The 21,269-nt window shown below is 40.7% G+C and overlaps 1 protein-coding gene across 1 annotated transcript in view; it reads right to left on the bottom strand.

Annotated features, from left to right (window-relative positions):
* The window catches only part of LOC121373036 (flocculation protein FLO11-like), a 35,078-nt gene extending 16,974 nt beyond the window's left edge, over positions 1 to 18,104 (bottom strand). The window contains exons 1-5 of the mRNA XM_041499479.1: positions 18,050 to 18,104; positions 12,815 to 12,939; positions 8,213 to 8,274; positions 6,262 to 6,398; positions 402 to 4,822 (exon numbers count right to left, since the gene is read on the bottom strand). Of these exons, the coding sequence (XP_041355413.1) occupies positions 402 to 4,822; positions 6,262 to 6,398; positions 8,213 to 8,274; positions 12,815 to 12,939; positions 18,050 to 18,104 (4,800 nt within the window). The remainder of the gene's footprint in view (positions 1 to 401; positions 4,823 to 6,261; positions 6,399 to 8,212; positions 8,275 to 12,814; positions 12,940 to 18,049) is intronic.
* Between the last annotated feature and the right edge of the window lie 3,165 nt (positions 18,105 to 21,269).

The following is a 21,269-nucleotide window of genomic DNA, read 5'->3' as shown; positions in this document are numbered from 1 at the left end:
GCAACCGGCCTCTGTGGTGTCGTGGTTAAGCCATCGGACATAATGCTGGTGGGTCATGAAACTGCGCAACCTTTCTTTTGGGCTTAATCCTACTGGACTTTCAAAAGTCCATAGCACCAGGACCACCCCACGCCCGATACCGACCCCGGTCGGATTGATGATGCTCTCTCGCACCTACCAGTGTGGGCGGTCCCCTCTGCCACCTACCCACCCCAACCCTTTCTTGTCCCGGATAGAGGAGCCTGCCAAGCCCAGCCACTGTGCGCATGACTGGCATGCGCTACAACAGCTTGCTCTGAATGTGCACTTAAACCCTCTGGCCTGGCTTGACCTGACCTGACTTAAGACCTGTAGGCCTATATTTGCGAAAGGTATACAAGAAAGTACATTCTCTAACTTACCCTTTCAATGAGGAGCTCTTTCAGTAAGGTGTAACCAGTCGATGATTTGTCGCCAAGATCAGAAGTCCAGTTCCTTCCGGCAATGATGCTGAAGGAGCCTTTGATTCGTATCTTCGTAGGAGGGGTTGTAACTGGGGTGGGCGTTGACGTAATAATAGATGACGTCACCACTTCGGTCGAGGTTGGTGTGATGGACGACGTGAGGGAATATGACGTCACAACCTCGGTGCTTGATGGCACGATCGACGACGTAACAATGGCTGACGTGACAACTTCACTGGTTGTTGGTGCGACCGTTGGTGTAGCGATGGATGACGTCATAACTTCAGCGGTTGGAGTAATCGATGATGTAACCATGGGTGACGTCACAACCTCGGTGTTTGTTGGTAGGATCGGCGAAGTAACAACAGATGACGTAACAACTTCGGTGACTGATGGCGTGACTGAACTTGTGACAACGGAGGGCACGACTTCGGTAGCTGTTGGTGAAAATGACGACACAACAGAAGATGACGTCACAATGTCTGTGCTTGACTCCAGGGAAACAGAAGGGCTGATTGTAACTGAGAAGGATGAACTAGTGACGAATGAAGACACAAGGATGGAACTGGATTCTGGTATTACTACAGAGGACGATATTCCTGTAGCTATAACCGAACTGCTTAACTCAGGTGCATATGTTACAGAGACAGAAACCGTAGGAATTGGCATACTGCTTGATTCTGGTATGAACATACTGCTTGATTCTGAAATGATCACACTGCTTGATTCTGATATGATCACACTGCTTGATTCTGATATGATCAAACTGCTTGATTCTGGTATGAACATACTGCTTGATTCTGATATGATCACACTGCTTGATGCAACCTCTAGTGGTGAGCTACTTAATTCTGTTGAAAGAACGAGTAGGCTAGATTCCAGTGGAATTACAACTGAACTTGATTCAGTAGGTGCAACCGACGAACTTGTTCCAACTGACGTAACAAAAGAACTGGATTCAATAGCTACAACCGATGTGATTGGTTCAGTCAGCGTAACAGAGACACTGGATTCAACTGGCACAATAGAAGAGCTTGGCTCAACTGACGTCACAAAGGAACTGGAGTGATCTTCTATTATCGTTGAGCTGGATTCTACAGGAATCACGACAGTTGATGTTACAGACAGACTTGGAGTTTCCATGGGTGGGACGATAAAACGTGATTCAACTGTTGAGGAAATAACTTCAGTTAGTAGACGTGTTGTTTCCATCTGTGGTAATGTGCTTGTGGATTCTGTCGGTAGAATGGAAGAGCTTAGGGGTGTTTCGGTAACAAGACTACTTGTTATTAGAAGCACGCTGCTTTCTGTAGAGGAAACCGCCGAAGTAGGTTCAATAACAAACGCAGACGTTGAAGATTCTGATGGCAGAATGGAAGAGCTTAGCGGTGTTTCAGGTACAAGACTGCTGCTTGTTAGTGCCACACTACTCTCTGTTGGCAAAACTGCTGAAGTGGGTTCAATGACAACCATAGACGAAGGTGATGTGGATGTTAAAACTAATGTGCTTGTTTCTCTGGACGGTAATATTGATTCTGTTGATACTGCTGGTGTGCTTGGTTCAAATGTAACTACAGGGCTGGTTGGTTCCACAGACATAGTGGCCGACGTCGATGCCACGGGAATAACAGGTAAACTCGAGGTAGTCGTAACAACCAGGGCACTTGTTTCTACAGGTAAAATGGCAGATGTTGGTTCTATAGATAGTACAGAGGAACTTGGAACAGCTGTTGCAAGAGGACTACTTACGTCAGTAACAACAGATGAACTTGTGAAGAATGTTACAATAGGACTACTTATTTCTGTAGATATACCCGTGGAGGTCGGTTCTATAATAACCGCCTGTGAACTTGTTACGGTGGTGGCAATAGGACTGCTTATTTCTGTAGATATACCAGTGGAAGTTGGTTCTATAATAACCGCCTGTGAACTTGTTACTGTGGGTGCAATATGACTGGTTATTTCTGTAGATATACCCGTTGAAGTTGGTTCTATAATAACCATCGATGAACTTGTTACAGCTGATGCAACAGAACTACTTATTTCTACCGTACTAACGCTAGACGTTGATTCTATAGGTGAACTTGTTATAGATGTCACAACGGGAGTACTTGAATCTGTTACAACCAAAGTTGGACTTGTAGCAATTACAACTGGACTACTAGATTTTACAACAAATGTGCTTGAAGTTGATTCCAATAAAACTGTAGCTGAACTAGTAGCGCGAATTACAGTAGGGGTACTTGGTTCCGAAGACAAAAGTATAGACGATGTTTCCGTTATTTCCACAGATGGACTTGTTACAACTGGACTACTTGATTCAGTGGTCACAATAGCTGTTGTAGAAAGAATACGTTCGGTATCTTTTACTGGAATGACTGGAATGCTTGTGGTTGATGATGTAGGCAGAGAGCTGGACTCTGTTCCTAAAGATGCGCTAGTTTGTGTAACTGATGATACCGCACTGGTTGGTGGAAGTGGCAAAAGAATGCTTGTTGATACTAGCACAAATGTGCTACTTGGCTGTGTTGACAAAGTAGGAGAGATCCTTTCAGATGACAATAAAGAACTAGTCGTTTCCAAACCTTCGGCTGTGCTTGAATCTACTAGCACAGCAGAACTGCTAGGTGCTAGTGTTGGAACTGGCGTTGGTGATTCTGTTGTAGTGGTATACACACTTGATATTGGCTTCACTATGTAACTACTAGATTCTACTGTTAATCTGCTTGACTCTATGGACATGCTTGAAGAACTTGCTTCCATGACAAGAGGACTTAATTCTGTTGAGACTATAGAAGAGAAGGCTAATTTGAACGTAGCAGAACTTGAATCTGGTACAAAGAGAGAACTGCTTGACTTAGTTGCAAACCTTGCACTAGTTGAAATGGCCGGTGTTGAGTCTACAACAGTAAGAGATGATTTTGACATCAGTGGTGAAGTAGAAACGAAACTGCTCGATTCCAGTTTTATACTAGACTTACTTGTCTCCAATGGCATATAAGAAGAAGATGTGTAGGTCGATTCTGTCGTCACTGAAGGTATCGGTGCACTTGACGATGTTGTGAGTGTAACTTCAAGGCTCGATGATTCTGAAGCTAAAACTATGCTACTGCTTGAGAAATCTTTCACTTCAGTTGTTTCAATGGGAGCAGTCGTTGAAACAACTTTAGTAACAGGAGTCGACACACGGACGCTGCTGGATGCCAGTGGTAATGCTGATGAGGTCGCTTCTATTGATGTGGTTGTACTGGACTCGACCAAAACACTGCTTGCACTGGGTTTCTCCGAGATTTCCATGGATGACCTTGATTCTGAGATACTCCTGGAGCTGCTGAATGCAGCTGACGTTGATTCTGCGATGCTTGTTTTGACTCCTGTAACAGAACTGCTGGATTCGACTGAAGACACTGCAATGCTAGGGCTGGAAGGAGTTATTTGAATAGAAGGTTGGCTCGACATCATTGAAGGTCCTGTTGATACCGCTGGTGTAGTGATTGGAGAACTTGTTGAAGCAGGAACAGCTGTAGACTGAGTCTGTCTAGTGACCATTTCAGGAATAGAACTGGATGAAACATGTGTGACGACAGAAGTACTGGAAAGTGATACAGTAGCACTACTTCTTGTTGTTGTTGTGGACATTGACGGACTTGTCATAACAGATTCACTTGATGTTACTTCGACTGCGGTACTCGAGGGAACAATCAAACGACTGCTTGTTGTGTCCTTCATGACACTACTAGATACCGTACCTTCTATTGAATATGACGTCGTCGCTCCACTACTTGATGATTGGAGAATTACTTTTGCTGGTGATGATGTTGCTTCCAAGCTACTCGACGTCATTCCTGGAGTTGTGGTCTCCGTTGCTGACGTGGAGACACTTTCTGAAGGCAGAACACTTCCAGATGATGATGACCTGACAACTTGTACAGGTGTAGAAGCAACTACGTCACTACTGGCATCTGTTATCATTACTGTCGACGACGATGAGCTGGGCATTGGTGTCTTCAGTGAAGATGTTTCGGTGAAAACTTCACTTGTAGTTTGTGGCATTAGCATCAGTGGGGTGGATGTTCTCTCGCCAATCACTGACGTCTTTGAGTCTGAGGAAGACATCATTGCACGCGTTGTAGACGGCTGAACATCTGCTCTAGATGATGTCATAGCTGCTGTAGGGGACACTGTTGTAGTAGATGTTTTTGTCTCAAATTGAGATGTCGCCATTTGCGTAGTCGATGACTGAATGTCAGTGGTAGTAAATTGAGAAGTAGCAGTTTGCGCTGTCGATGTTTGAACCTCAGTGCTAAAGGACCTCACGGTAGTAGTAGCTGAGCTGTAAGACGTAGTTGATGTGGCTGAATGCAGTGTGGATGATTTCCCTGAAAATGACAGATAAGAAAAAACACAGTGAATGTACAACCTACATTGTGTTGTGATATCATATGCATACGTCTTTCAAACATCTTGAATATACACATGTAACACATTTTTAGCCTCATCCCTACAAACCTATTCCTATCAATAATATGAATCAAAGACCGGTATCGATGTTGTAGTGGTTAAGCCATCGGACCTAACGCTGGTGGGTACTGGGTTCGCAACCCGATCATCAGATATGACGTTTACTGACAACATAACTTTTACGTTCGCGTTGCTACGTCTGGATTAACGGGATAGTGTAATTACATGCACAACTTCACATACATTGTTTTCGCTTCCTGTTTATTGTACTAGTTTATTTTGCGCACAATAAACGAGTGCAATAAATAGGAAGCGAAAACAACGTATGTGAAGTTCTGTATTTATGACATACCTTCTTTTATTTTTTACAAAAACGGTTTTTAATTTAACGTCATAATTACACTCTCTTAAATCTGTTAATCAATCCTCCTTTCATGGATTTGCTTAACGTTAAGAATCATACTCTGTGGCAATCTTGTATAATGTTTCAAATACGATGTGACGTAATTTGTAAATCATATGTGACGTCTGTAAAACACAAAAAGGCGCTAACGTCAGTAAAAATAAAAATGGAATTCCCAATTTACAAGTTCCGGTTCAGATCGCACATATGTGTGATACAAGAAAAATGTATCACACGGTTTGAAAATCTCTTTATCACTCTTGTAAGTTATTTATTTTTAACAAAGTTAAATTTTATTATTATATTTAGACCAGCCAATCAAAACCTGTGTCAATTTCTTTATTTTTTTATTCCATTATTTTAAGTAGTTTAGGAGTAATTTTGTTTTAAGGGCGCAGTCAAAATTTATTAACCTCCATCCCCCATTAATATTCTAATTGTATTTAGTAGTGAGGAAGATGCTGTCCCGAGTCAGACACCCGATTATGGACACGTTAAACCAGTTAATAAAAAAGAAAGAAAGAAATGTTTTATTAACGACGCACTCAACACATTTTATTTACGGTTACATGGCGTCAGACATATGGTTAAGGACCACACAGATTTTGAGATGAAACCCGCTGTCGCCACTTCATGGACTACTCTTTCCGATTAGCAGCAAGGGATCTTTTATTTGCGCTTCCCACAGGCAGGATAGCACAAACCATGGCCTTTGTTGAACCAGTTATGGATCACTGGTCGGTGCAAGTGGTTTACACCTACCCATTGAGCCCTGCGGAGCACTCACTCAGGGTTTGGAGTCAGTATCTGAATTAAAAATCCCATGCCTCGACTGGGATCCGAGCCCAGTACCTACCAGCCTGTAGACCGATGGCCTAACCACGACGCTACAGAGGCCGGTCTACCAGTTAATAAGTAAGTAAGTTAGGATATATATGTAATAAATGTACTTACCTTCAATCCGAAAATTTGCGATTTCATATCCAGCGAAGCATGTCTGAGATATCGATGCATTGATTGTGTCATGTAGTGTAGTCAAGTTAACGGCGTCGTTTAACTCGATTGCGAAGTGTGCCACGACCACGCCTTGGCTGAAACATCGAAATATAACTATAAGTATAGAGAATTAAACGTTAATGACGTAGGATATCGACTTTAGCCTGAACAGGATAAAGCCCATATCCTAATTCATGAAAATATTTTTATTATTATCCTGCAGTCCATAACAATTAACACGAATAGCTATAATTTCCGCTACATTGTATGATGACCTAGAGGTCAAATGAACGATGTTTATTAATCTGTTAGTATACGTTTATGACTTTCCTTTAATGGGTCATCATAATCGGTCAGTAGAACAGTCACGAGCGTAGGAAGGTGCCAAAAAGTGGGGGCGCGCACACTCACACACACACACACACACACACACACACACGCACACACAAACACGCACACATAAACACAAACACGCACACACATGCACACACAAACACACACACACACACACACACACATACACACATTATATATATATATAAGACCATCGCTGCTGCTGCCCACGTTGCCCACCCAACCCAACCCCACCCCCACCACACACACACTACTGCTCGTGTAAGTTACTAGGTGTACAGAGAGACAAACGGTCAGACAAATATGGAATTAACATATCAGGGGCGGTTCCAGGGTTTTTCAAAGAGGGACACAAAATTATAAAACAAGGGGGAAATAGACCTATTTTACATTTCATGTACGTGAGTCGCAAGTTTCGCATCTCATATGAAACTACTCACGCCGCTCATGACAAGTTACTGTTGATCATGCACCCCTCCCCCTCCCCCGAAACAGTCCAATTCGGTAAGGGACGTTACTCGTCGCGCGTATGCGCAAATGAAATGCAAAATAGGTCTATATGAGTTTGTCGAAGGCAAACAATTCGAGCTCCCGAAAAGGACGAGGGGAATTCCGGAGAAGGGAGGGGGGGGGGGAGGGGAGGGGCTTCATGCTTCCCTGAATATTAAAAAATAAATATACTCAGAGTCGCAATTTCGGGCTAATAGTGTATAGCCCTAGTACTCTGTTGTCCCTGATCTATACGGACATTTGGACGGTGATGATCGCTCTCTCAGACAGATAATACTATAAAGCGAAAACACGGAATTACTGCCTACCACCGAGTAGGCAGAGATTCCAACTCTGATACAACAATAACCCTGTGTTTGACGTTTAATACCAATACATTGATCGTTTGTGAGTTCGCCGATAACAAGTATTTGACATGTTAATCACTAATACACACACTACAGGAGAAGAAACCCATCAGCACCTACGTACTCAATCGGAAAATTATTGATGGCTACACTATATAGTCCATGAGCCAGGACCCAAAATGTGGCCAATTGGTATCACCCGAGGGGGGAGGGGGGGGGGGGGGGGGGAAGAATGCTCATAGCGATTTTTGTCAAGGACTACATCCCTAGGAATGGAAAATGTATGATAGCATTGCAGGACTCGCAGCTTTCTGTGTGTATCCACCCGTTTTGTGACCCTACCCCCATTTCCACGACAGTTATATTTGTATAGAATTGCTTAAAGGTGACTAGTTTAAAAGCATTGTAAAATATTTGTCAGTGCATTTAGGAATGCAAAACTTGGAGGATTAGGAGGTAATGGATTTGTGAATTCAAATATGTTACCAATATCGAAATCCTTTGAGGATTAGCGTTTCATATATTTTGTTTATAATTTTAGAATGTTACATTCAAGTTGATGATCGTATTACCTAGTTTGACACAGCATCGCCGATGTATTTTTTGTACTGGGGGTCATTCCCAATAGCTGGGTGGGGGAGGGAGGAGGAGGCTTACAGTAGTTCCCTATGGCTGGTAAGAAATAAAATCATACTCACCGGAAATCCAAAATCGAAATGTTCCGAACGCTCAACGTCGAATTGGACATCGAACAAAGGAGCTGAAAGAAAGTGGAGGACATTACAACTGCTTCCGTCTCTTCATTTTCTGTTAACGGTGCTATGTCAAATTTGTAATGATAGCGGTTCCCGCCAAAATTATTTAATAATGTTTGCTTTGAAACATAAAGTCTATACATTCAGCTATATGCCTATACAAATTACATCTAAATAATTTCGTTTACTAGTAGAAACAAAAAGTATTTTAGGGGTGAATCCTGAGTGTGTGTTAAAAATATGAATTAGTGACGTCACTGATTTATGCGTACACATCTAACACACTAAAAAAAAAATTCGATACATTTTTGCAGACAACTGGCAAAGAAACAAAGATGGTAACCATACTATATTTAGACAGAAATTATTCGGGAAACCTATTATTCGTCTAGTTTAAGACTTTAAAAAATTATTGTTGTGTTTTAGTAAAAAATAATGGAAAGATTGTGTGTGGTATCGATTACTTTGTAGTTATTTATTATAAATCTACTAGAGTAGTGTCGGAAATATAATAAAACTGATTTTCGTCGATTATTTATTTAAGAATTGACCGCAATTAATTTTTGGTTCATGCAAGTATGAACCGAAAAAACGACGTGCACACTGTATGATCCTGCGTAGAGGGCAATACAAAAGTGTGCATATCGGTTTTTTTCGGTTCATACTTGCATGAACCAAAACATAATTGCGGTCAAATCTTATAATTAAATTTATATGCATACTTTAACAATACATAACTGAATTTATTTTGTTTAGCTTTAAATATGCATGTAGTATTGTTTGTGTAAACTTTATTGATACTTATGTTGCGTAAGAATGCGAACGTTCATTCACTATTATTTGAATAAGGTGATTTTTTTGTAAATGACGTCATTTCCTCTAGCTCCTGTGCATTTTTATGGATCATTTAGTTATATTTTATATATACTTAAGTACTTTATTAAATCATTTAATTTTAATAGTAAAACGGTACATTTATAGTTGTAAATATACAAATCATTCTCTGAATTTTATTGAAGTTGTAAATATAATAAAGCATCACAGAAATATTGAAAGATTCATATTGTCAGAAAAAGAAGACCAGTTCACAAGTAAATGGTCTAATTTACAACTTTAGTCATTTAAAGGCGTTATTTCTCTATTCCTCTTGTTATTGTTTTCAAACCCATTGTACTTACAAACAACACAAGTTCTAGTATATGTATCTTACACCTTTGAAACACCCATCATTTGGATAGAAACTATTCTTTCGTCATGTTTATCCTTCCTCTCCATTTTTCTGTCCCCCTATCATAAGTCTTAAAAAAAAAAAAATGTATGCTCTTCCTCTTCTTCGTTAAAAAAACGTGTTGTCCTTACTACATTAGACACCCACTTAAACCAGTTAAAAACGTGTTGTCCTTACTACATTAGACACCCACTTAAACCAGTTAAAAACGTGTTGTCCTTACTACATTAGAAACCCACGTAAAACAGTTAAAACCGTGTTGTCCTTACTACATTAGACACCCACGTAAAACAGTTAAAACCGTGTTGTCCTTATTACATTAGACACCCACGTAAAACAGTTAAAAACAACAACAACAAAACCTTTTGGTTGTCGATAAACCTTTCTTTATGTTCTTTTTTCCCCTTCCTCTCTGCCCCCCTCCCCCTCCCCCTTTTCCTTCTTTTTTTTTTCTTTTTTTTTCTCTCCTCCAATGCAAGCTCGTTTCACCTATCATTCTTGACCCTCAGATCATTTTAAGATGCGTATGTATATATGTATGTATGTATGTATGTATGTATGTATGTATTGATGTATGAATATCTATATATTGTATGCATGTCGAGGTTGACTGTTACATACATAGATATTAACGCACTGGCGCAGGGGATAATTAAATCCTTTCTGGCCTCACAAATTGTCCCATGCCGTTGCTGGGACTCGAACTTGTGGCACCGATTCGCCCGCAAATTGCAAGACTAACCACGATACGCTCTGAGCTATCGAAGCTTCCATAAAAAGGAAGTTCTTTAACTCAACCATATGCATGGGGCCTACAATCTACGCGGTCGATCCCGCTTACGTGCATGAAACAGTGGGCAGACCTGGCACTGGCTAGTATGTATTGATGTATGAATATCTATATATTGTATGTATGTCGAGGTTGACTGTTACATACATAGATATTAACGTACTGGCGCAGGGGATAATTAAATCCTTTCTGGCCTCACAAATTGTCCCATGCCGTTGCTGGGACTCGAACCTGTGGCACCGATTCGCCTGCAAATTGCAAAACTAACCACGATACGCTCTGAGCTATCGAAGCTTCCATAAAATGTATGTATGTATGTATGTATATGTATGTATATGAATACGGTTGTGCAGTATATGATAAGAAATGTAATGAATATAACTCCCATACATATCACATATTGTTTATATACATACTATGCAATATAAAACCTTTACCGTACCGTTATACAGGTACACCTAATCATGTTATAATTTTATTATTGTTGTATATTGTAAGACGATGATTCAAGGCACCCCAACCTTGACATTGCCAGTGATTTGGGGGTAATAAAGGTTTAGAAAAGTGAAGAAAAAAATTGTTATATTGGAAGGAACTGTCCTATTCATGTTTAGTTTATATTTTATGAAAGTGAATGAAGGAAACGTGTCTAACATTTATGCTGTCGGTGGAACCGTTTAATTTTCGCCAACAGCTGTAGAACATCGTTTACAAGTAAGTTACAGGCGTGAAGTTTCCTACATGATTTCTTTGGCCAACGACCGAGTCTCATGTCATGATTAGAGAAGAGGTTTTTTGGTTGTGATTTTTGTTTTATCAATGCGTATAGATCCATATGTCTACTCTACTATAGCATTTTCCATTAAATTATTGTATACATTTTTTGTAGCTTTCGCGTGTGTTTTCTTCAAAATATCTAAATATGATTGCCAGGACAAGTAAATATTTTGTAAATATCTATTTAATGATACCTAATTTAGCATTTACTTTTTGGGGCTCTCACTGATGTACAAGGTGGTGTCAGTAAACAGTCGTGATTTGTTATTTATTTCTTAAATGGACGTTTCTGAATTTCCCCGCCCACTTCCAAACAAAATAAACACATCATGTTTTGTTTTTGTTTTTGTTTTTGTTTTTTGTTGTGGTTTGTTTTTGGGTTTTTTGGGGGAGGAGTGTTTGTTTGTTGTTTTGTTTTTGTTTTAGGTTTTTTCTGTTTGTTTGGGTTTTTGGGGGGGAGGGTTGGCTGTTTTTTGTGGGGTTTTAAAAGACACTAACTCTTAACTTAACCTGTTTTAAATATAAAACATTATACAGAGACACACATTTCGGATGACCTTTTCACAAAATTATTTCAAATTTCGTTTCGCCGTTGGAAATAATAATGTTTTACGTATGAAATTATTTAAAAAAAAAAAAAATCGAGTTTGAGATACTAGAAAATATTACGATGTCCCGAAATGTGTTGGTTATTCAGATTTCTTACACACTCGTTGGTGAGAATACCATGCGTTATTTTTGGTAACACTTAGTTGCTTACACACGTATGTGTGTTAACAATTCCAAGACATACGACTGGCTGCTCCTAGGTAATGACCAGGTCACCAATGCCATACGTCCAACAAAAAACAGCACGGTGGAAATCGATTACACCCTGACGTATAGTTAACCTGGCAATCATCCACGACGCATAAGTCAGCTACAAGTGCAAAGGGTTGTAAATATCGTTTAGTTGACAAAGATGTTAAAATTTGGTTAAAACCTGGTTTTTGAGGAGATGTAAGAAATAGAATAATACGTTCGTGTCCGTTAGATACCATTTATCTCACAACTTAAAATCGTTGTGAATCTAACGGCCACTCATGTATTATTCTCTATATTCATAATGAAAGGAAGAAAATAAAAATAACTTGTAATTTTAATTATGGGAAAAAAAAAATTATTTGCCGAAAAGCTTTTAAAATTGCTACAAACTCAGGATAGTCTCTCTGACTAGGATTCAATGAAAAAAAGAAGTTTGTTTTGCTTAACGACACCACTAGAGCACATTGATTAATCAATCATCTGCTACTGGATGTCAAACATTTGGTAATTCTGACTCGTAGTTATCAGAGGAAACCCGCTACATTTTTCCTAATGCAGGAAGGGATCTTTTATATGCACTTTCCCACAGACAGGATAGCACACACCACGGCCTTTGACATACCAGTCGTGGTGCACTGGCTGGAACAAGAAATAGCCCAATCAGCCCACCGACGGGGTCAAGCAATGAATAAAACATAGATTATAATATTGAATCATTCGAACAAATACGGGTTAGGCTTACAATTGGTATTTAAATTCGGACTATCATTGTAATATCATAATTCTAGGGTCGGTCTACCAACTGCCAGCACAAAGTTGGCCAACTTTCTGCACTTGTACGAGGCTCTCGTTTCGTGTGGCGTCTCCTTGGGAACTAAAAGACACCCGCTGTTGCCACACGTGTTACTCTGACCAACACAGCAGCAATGGAATGAGCGCTACATACCTGCAGATATATGTTCGTTGAGAGTGTTCTAAACTCTGGCGATGATGTATTTCCATACGACGTATTCCAGTCTAGGGACGTTATGTTGAGGTAACCCTCAAACTTCGTGAAGGTAGGTTCCGCTTCTGAAATCAACAAAAATAAAAACAAAATTAGTAAACTGTCGTCATGGTGATGAATATCATCATCATCATCATCATCATCATCATTATCATCATCATATATATTATGGTAAATATAAAGTAAAGTTTGTTTTGTTTAACGACACCACTAAAGCACATTGATTTATCAATCATCGGCTATTGGAAAAAGAAAGAAATGTTTTATTTAACGACGCACTCAACACATTTTGTTTACGGTTATATGGCGTCAGACATATGGTTAAGGATCACACAGATATTGAGAGAGGAAACCCGCTGTCACCACTTCATAGGCTACTCTTTTCGATTAGCAGCAATGGACCTTTTATATGCACCATCCCGTAGACAAGATAGCACATACCACGGCCTTTGATGTACCAGTCGCGGTGCAAAGGCTGGAGCGAGAAATAACCCAATGGGCCCACTGACGGGGATCGATCATAAACCGACCGCGTGTCAAGCGAGCGCTTTACCACTGGGATGTTGCCAAAAGGAATTTGCTCGTTTCCTTAAAAATCCTCAGCGGTGTTTGTTTTGAATTGTAGGTTGGCACAAAAATCTCTCTGAACAAAGGGAAACTACTCGAAACGCGACACGATATGTCAGTTTTCCATTGATTGCAACTCTTCAAAGTAAAAAGCGCAGAAGGGTGATTCTCGTAATAGACTGTTTGACAGTTGTTCGAAGAAATCGTTAGAGGCCGCGAGATTTAGAGATTAAAATTCAGGTACGGTCTTGTAGGTGCAAGAATTCGCGACAGACGAGAATACACACAAAAGGCAGTGAGACGTGAGAAATCGAGACGGTCCCTTTGAAAGATAGAATGTACTTTTGTTACAACCCAGTGGTGAAGCGCTCGCACGATGCGAGGTTGGTCTAGGATCCATAAGTTTATTTTGTTTAACGACACCACTAGAGCACATTGATGTATTAATCATCGGCCATTGGATGTCAAACATGTGGTCATTTGTTGACACAGTCACAGAGAGGAAACCTGCTACATTTTTCCATTAGTAGCAAGGGATCTTTTTATATGCGTAATCCCACAGACAGGATAGCACATACCACGGCCTTTGATATACCAGTCGTGGTGCACTGGCTGGAACGAGAAATAACCCAACGGGCCCTCCGACGGACATCGATCCCAAACCGATCGCGCATCAAGCGGGCGCTTTACCACTGGACTACGTCTCGCCCCTAGAATCCTTAATAGTACGAGACGGGGGTGCAAGGGGGTAGGGGGAGGGGGGCAATAGTGCAGGGTTCATATTAAATCAATACTTTTCATAGTGTGCAGGACGAGTTGCTTCCCTCTATTTAGCCAATTTACAGGCCTCAGTGGTGTCGTGATTTAACTCATCGGACATATGGCTGGTAGGTACTGGGTTCGCAGCCCGGTACCGGCTCGCATCCGGAGCGAGTTTTAACGATTCTGTGTGTAGGTGTAAGACCACTACACCATCTTCTTTCTCACTAACCAGTGTAACCACTGACAACTAACAATTAACCCACTGTCCTAGACAGACAACCCAGATTGCTGAGGTGTGTGTGTGTGTGTGTGTGTGTGTGTGTGTGTGTGTGTGTGTGTGTGTGTGTCCAGGACAGCGTGCTTGAACTTTCATTGGATATAAGCACGAAAATAATTTAAAAAAAAAAATGTTTTAGCAAATTTAAAATAGTGGGGAAGATTTATTTTGTTAATAATGATGCAAGCACTTCAATCGGGATTTAGTGAGTACGGTAAGTTATACATTTTGTGGTTTGCCTGTCCATTTGTTGCACTATTTCGGTTGAGAAACGGTTCAAACATGGTGCTACAAGTTTTGAATACCAGCTATATATAGGGTAATTTTTTAAAAACTTGGGCATAGAAAGAACCACACTTTCTATGCCCGTTCGGACACCACGGCTGATATATCAAAGATATTATGTAGCAAGAAGTTAAAGTTTGTTTTGTTTAACGACACCACAAGAGGATTTTTATATATTAATCATAAGGTGTTGGATGTTAAACAGTTGGTAATTCAACATATAGTCTTAGAGAGGAAACCCGCTACATGTTTTTCATTAGTAGCAAGGGATCTTTTATATCAACTATCCCACAGGCAGGATAGCACATACCACAGTTTTTGATGTACCATCCGTAGTGCACTGGCTGAGAAATAGCCCAGTTATATGCAGCATTCCAGGAACAGGATACTTAGTACATACAACCGTCTTTGTTACACCCCATGTCTCGCTCTAGCCAGTGCACCACGACTGGTATATTAAAGGCCGTGGTATGTGGTATACTGTCTGTGGGATGGTGCATATAAAAGATCCCTTGCTACTAATGGAAAAATGCAGCGGGTCTCATCTCTATTACTGTGCCAAAATTATCATATATGTTTGACATCCAATAGCCGATGATTAATAAATCTATGTGCTCTAGTGGTGTCGTTAAACAAAACAAAATAAACTTCTTGTTACGCCACTTGCGGGGCACTGGCTGGAACGAGAAATAGCTCAATGGGCCCACCTACGGACCAAATTGTATGAGTTAGCTTAAGCAATGAAAAGAAGAGAGGAAAGTCACACAAATATGCGACTATGCTTTGTTGTCCATTCAAACGAATTCATGTCATACTCTAGTGGGAGTCGTCAATACTGGCAGCCTTCGCCGTAACACGTCGATTGTTAACCGGTCACATTCTTACGCATGGTTACCACTAATGATTTCTTCAGCGTAGCACAAATCAATAAATAGTTTTGGTGGGTGGGTTTTGTTTAGAGTACAATGTCGTCGTGGTATAGAGCGACCACAAAAGACGGAGAGAGAGAGAGAGAGAGAGAGAGAGAGAGAGAGAGAGAGAGAGAGAGAGAGAGAGAGAGAGAGAGAGAGAGAGAGAGAGAGGAGAGAGAGGGAGGGAGAGAGGGAGGGAGAGAGAGAGAGAGAGAGAGAGAGAGAGAGAGAGAGAGAGAGAGAGAGAGAGAGAGAGAGAGAGAGAGAGAGAGAGAGAGAGAGGGAGAGAGAGAGAGGGTTGGATAGATGTAGTGCTCAAGTTATTGGACAAATAAATGAAAAAAAGAAGTTTGTTTTGTTTAACGACACCACTTGAGCAAATTGATTAATTAATCATCGGCTACTGGATATCAAACACATGGTTATTCTCAATCGTAGTCATCAGAGGAAACCTGCTACATTTTGCTTAATGAAGCAAGGGATCTTTTACATGCAGTTTCACACAGACAGGGGAAAGCACATACCACGGACTTTGTCCATTTGTTGTGTACTGGCTGGACCGAGAAAAAAACAATGAGTTCAATGGATCCACCGAGGTGGTTCGATCCTGCGACGCAAGCACCTCAAGCGAGCACTCGACCGACTGAGCTAAATTCCGCCCCCTCCCCATCACCACCACCCCCACCCCCACCCCCACCTCCACCCCTTAATAAATGAGGTAATGGTCCATATCTGTTAATGAAAAAAGTATAATTATATTGACGCATCATCTTTGAAGGTAAATGGCTACCTATATATATTTTTTTTTATTTTTTTTTTTTAGGTTAGGTATCGTTCTGTATCAACCAAGCGAAATAGTTTTATTGAGCTTATTTCGCATGCCCTTAAGAAATGCGGAGGATTTTATGTCGTTATATATGCATGAAGGCTATAGTGTGTTATTTTGAATAAAAAGTCGGTTGTATATTATGACGCCGCGTTATGAAAATAGATTATACTAACGTGTAGTCCTTTTGTACGCGTGTAAACGTATATCGTAAATAACGCTTGGGTAAGCATATGTTCGTGAGTAACATTTCTAAGGAGGGTTTCTTTATTAAAAACATATCTGAATGTTGGTCGCACGTGGGCTAAAAGCAAGGCGAAAGTTGGGGGTCAGAGAGAGAGAAGGGTTAATGGCTAGTGTAGCAATAGGCCTCATATGCGTATATCATGGAGTAGATGAGACCCCCTACTACTGAAATACACACGCGCCTATAAGCGTAGCACATTGATTTATTAATTATCGGCTATTGGATGTCAACCATTTGGTAATTATGACCTTGTTTTGTTTGTTTAACGACACCTCTAGAGCACATTGATTTATTAATTATCGGCTATTGGATGTCAAACATTTGGTAATTATGACCTTTTTTTTGTTTGTTTAACGACACCTCTAGAGCACATTGATTTATTAATTATCGGCTATTGGATGTCAAACATTTGGTAATTATTACCTTTTTTTGTTTGTTTAACGACACCTCTAGAGCACATTGATTTATTAATTATCGGCTATTGGATGTCAACCATTTGGTAATTATGACCTTTTTTTGTTTGTTTAACGACACCTCTAGAGCACATTGATTTATTAATTATCGGCTATTGGAAGTCAAACATTTGGTAATTATTACCTTTTTTGTTTGTTTAACGACACCTCTAGAGCACATTGATTTATTAATTATCGGCTATTGGATGTCAACCATTTGGTAATTGTGACATATATAGTCTTAGAGAGGAAACCCGCTACATTTTTCCATTAGTAGGAAGGGATCTTTTATATGCATCATACCAGAGACAGGACAGCACATACCATGGCCTTTGATATACGAGGCGTGGTGCACTGGCTGGAACGATAAATAGCCCAAAGGTTATGACATATAGTCTTAGTAAGGAAACCCGCTATAGTTTTATATTAGTAGCAAAGGATCTTCTGTATGCACCATCCCAGAGACAGAATAGCACATACCACGGCCTTTGATATACCAGTCGTGATGCACTGGCTGGAATGAGAAATAACCCAATGGGCCCACCGACTGGGATCGATTCCAGACCGACCGCGCACAAAGCTAAGTCCCGCTTCTGACCATTCCCTTAATATTATAAAAAGAAATACAACTTATTGGTTCGGAATGTGACGGCAGTGGCCGTCTCTGAAAAAAACCCACACAATAAGAATTCTTTGTATGACAGCATACTAATGACCTAATGTAAAATATATTTCAATCATAATATATATATATAATGTGATTGAAGCATACTTAACTGGCCTAGGGTGGGGGGAGGGGCTAGCGTGCTTTGGATTCTTTTCCCATGAGGCGAGGTAGCCAGCGTTACCTTCTACACCCTGAGAAAGCATCCATAATGCACTTACATCTAAGAGAATCTGCATTTCCGGTATTACGTCATTGAGATCGTCTATTATCTAGCCTGTCACCTATTTCGTTTGAAATCTGTATCCGATCGACTTTCCGATGACAACTTTTACGGTTCCGACAGTCGTAAAACTGTCATCTCCGTGAAAGATCGGGTACATTCGGTTGATTGTCCGGGATGCTCCGACACACTCATGAGGCTAAGTTACACGTTGCCCTAGTTTTGATTGATGGCCATATGCATGTCTCTGACAGGAGTTATGTCTCAAGATGCTATTTTTATCCAGTTGCCAATTTCTTTATATATATATATGTCTCTGCACTGTCTGGATAGGGGGCATTCCGTACGATTAGCCTACATAGTATCATCGAGTATTTCCTTGTGGATCCCCTTCACTACCTTCGTGTCTCACCCCAACCCCCCAAATGACTCTCTCGCACGGGACTCGCCCCTCTCTTCCCCATTTTCTCTTTCTTTCTTTCTTTCTCCCTCCCTCTCCTAACCTCTCCTAACCCCCCCCCCCCCTCTCTCCAAAAATCCCTCTCCTCTCTCCTCTCTCTCTCTCTCTCTGTATCTCTCTGTATGCCTCTCTCTCTCTCTCTCTCTCTCTCTCTCTCTCTCTCTCTCTCTCTCTCTCTCTCTCTCTCTCTCTCTCTCTGTCTGTCTGTCTGTCTGCCCCTCTCTCTCTCTCTCGCGCGCGCTCTCTCTCTCTCTCTCTCTCTCTCTCTCTCTCTCTCTCTCTCTCTCTCTCTCTCTCTCTCTCTCTCTCTCTCTCTCTCTCTCTCTCTCTCTCTCTCTCTCTCTCTCTCTTGGGCTATTTCTCGTTCCACCTAGTGCTCTACAACTGGTGTGGCAAAGGCCGTGGTATGTACTATCCTGTCTGTGGGATGGCGCATATAAAATATCCCTTGCTACTAATCAAAAAGAGTAGCCCATGAAGTGGCGACAGCGGGTTTCCTCTCTCAATACCTGTGTGTCTGACGCCATATAACCGTAAATAAAATGTGTTGTGTGCGTCGTTAAATAAAAACATTTCCGATATTACTATTGTCGTTTATGAGAGTTTATTTGGTGGTAGACACCCTTCATTACCGGACCACATGTCCAGTCACAGCACGATCAAGTGACATGGCTAAGAAATCGCGTTACACACCTTGTTTGTGTATGAGACACAAACAACGTTCATGAATGAGTCCTCTTCGCTATTTACCCGACAAGTGCCATTCATGCTGTCACCAGTAACTCTTACACGCTTAGAGGTCTGTTTTCAAACAGGCCTGACTGATCCGGCGTTGGTGGTATACCATAGTCAATGGCGGCCCTTCAAGGGATTCCACACGATATCCAAAAGAAAGACAAGACTTTGTTCCCGGCCGGACCAATAATAGATGATACAGACATATACCTTTTTCATACACGTAATATTATAATGGTATTCTACGATCTTTTGTTGATGGTGTTCCATGATCAATAGCAGCCCTTGCCGGGATTTCACACGATATGCGTCGTAAAAGAAACACTAGACTTTGTTTCCGCCGAACCAATAGTAGATGATATATAGACAATGCACCTATGTCTTTTCATACACGTAATGTTATAATGGTGTACTACGATCTTTTGTTGATGGTGTTCCATGGTCAATAGCGGCCCTTGCCGGGATTCCACACGATATGCGTGGTAAAAGAAAGAAGATTTATCGGTCGGACCAATAACAGATGATGTAGACACTGCACCTATGTCTTTTCATACGCATATGATCCTACTTTAATAGTATTCTACAATCTATTGTTGGTGGTATGTTATCGTCAATAGTGGTCCTTGCTGGGATTCCACACGATATGCTTGGTAAAAGAAAGACAAGTTTTCGGCCGGACCAATAACCGATCGTGTAGACAATGCACCTATAACTTTTCATAGACATAATATAATGATCTTGTTTTAATGGTATTCTACGATCTATCGTTGATGGTGTTCCATGGTCAATAGCGACCCTTGTCGGGATTCCACACGATATGCGTGGTAAAAGACAAGTTTTCGGCCGGACTAATAACCGATCGTGTAGACAATGCACCTATGTCTTTTCATAGACATGATAATATTATGATCTTGTTTTTATGGTAGTCTACGATCTATCGTTGATGGTGTCCCATGGTCAATAGAGGCCCTTGTCGGCATACCACACAGTATGCTTGGTAAAAGAAAGAACATTTCTCAGTTGTAAGATGTATATGACACACAGATCCTTGTTGATGACTAAAATTACATATTAAAGATATTTTAATGTTTCGGATATCACTATCTGTATAAGAAAGGTGTTTGATGAAGGACTAATGCTAGGCGAAGACTGACAACTGTCACGACGGAGTTGGCAAACTCGACTGTTGCGATGTAACCTCCCCCCCCCCCCCCCCCCCCCCCCCCCCCCACTCCCAACTTATGACTGGTTCCCAACTACAGATGGTTCGCTCAGATTAACAACTAATCGGTTGTAGGAGTTGTAAAAGAGTTATATGAGCGCTCAGACCAGCAACTAGACAGTCGAAGTCGTGAAATCGGCGAGTTGACCAACGTCGTCATGGCAGTTGGTAGTCTGAGCCTAACACAATGTTTCTAGTAGCTCAAACTGAATTTCTCCTTTCAATAATTTCCTACGTGCGAAAAACAATATGGGGAACTCTAATAAGAATATACAATTGCCAAAACTGTAAGGTATATTAGCTGTGGGAAATGGTTATATGATAATAGTGAATTAATTAACGGGTAGTTCAGTATTACAGTAGGTTTAAAGACCACCAAAGATCTTGAAGGACGATTGGGATTAGAAGTGAAATCTGAAAGTTGACGTTTGTTATCAGTAAATCGCAAATTCAACCAATAAAAATGACTAAAAATAAAACAATAACAACTGTATGATCGACAGAATGAAAAAGATTGACAGAAATAATAATCCATGGTGATTAAAGGACCTTCCTGGAAATAGTCAAAATCGAGAATGACACCCAACGCACGCGTACGGGGCAACTTCGTAATGTATGTGCAAACTATGGAATGTGTTTCGGTGTGTTGATAAACAGACCTGAACGTTCTTTACTAGGATGTTTGTGGTCGAAACGTATGTTCGGACTAATAGTTGATATTAACATTAATATTTCAAGTTCAAGTTTTTTAAGAGTATATGATA

This window comes from Gigantopelta aegis, chromosome 5 (assembly GCF_016097555.1).
Source record: "Gigantopelta aegis isolate Gae_Host chromosome 5, Gae_host_genome, whole genome shotgun sequence".
Classification (NCBI taxonomy): domain Eukaryota; kingdom Metazoa; phylum Mollusca; class Gastropoda; order Neomphalida; family Peltospiridae; genus Gigantopelta; species Gigantopelta aegis.
This window is presented reverse-complemented; position numbering and strand designations above follow the sequence as displayed.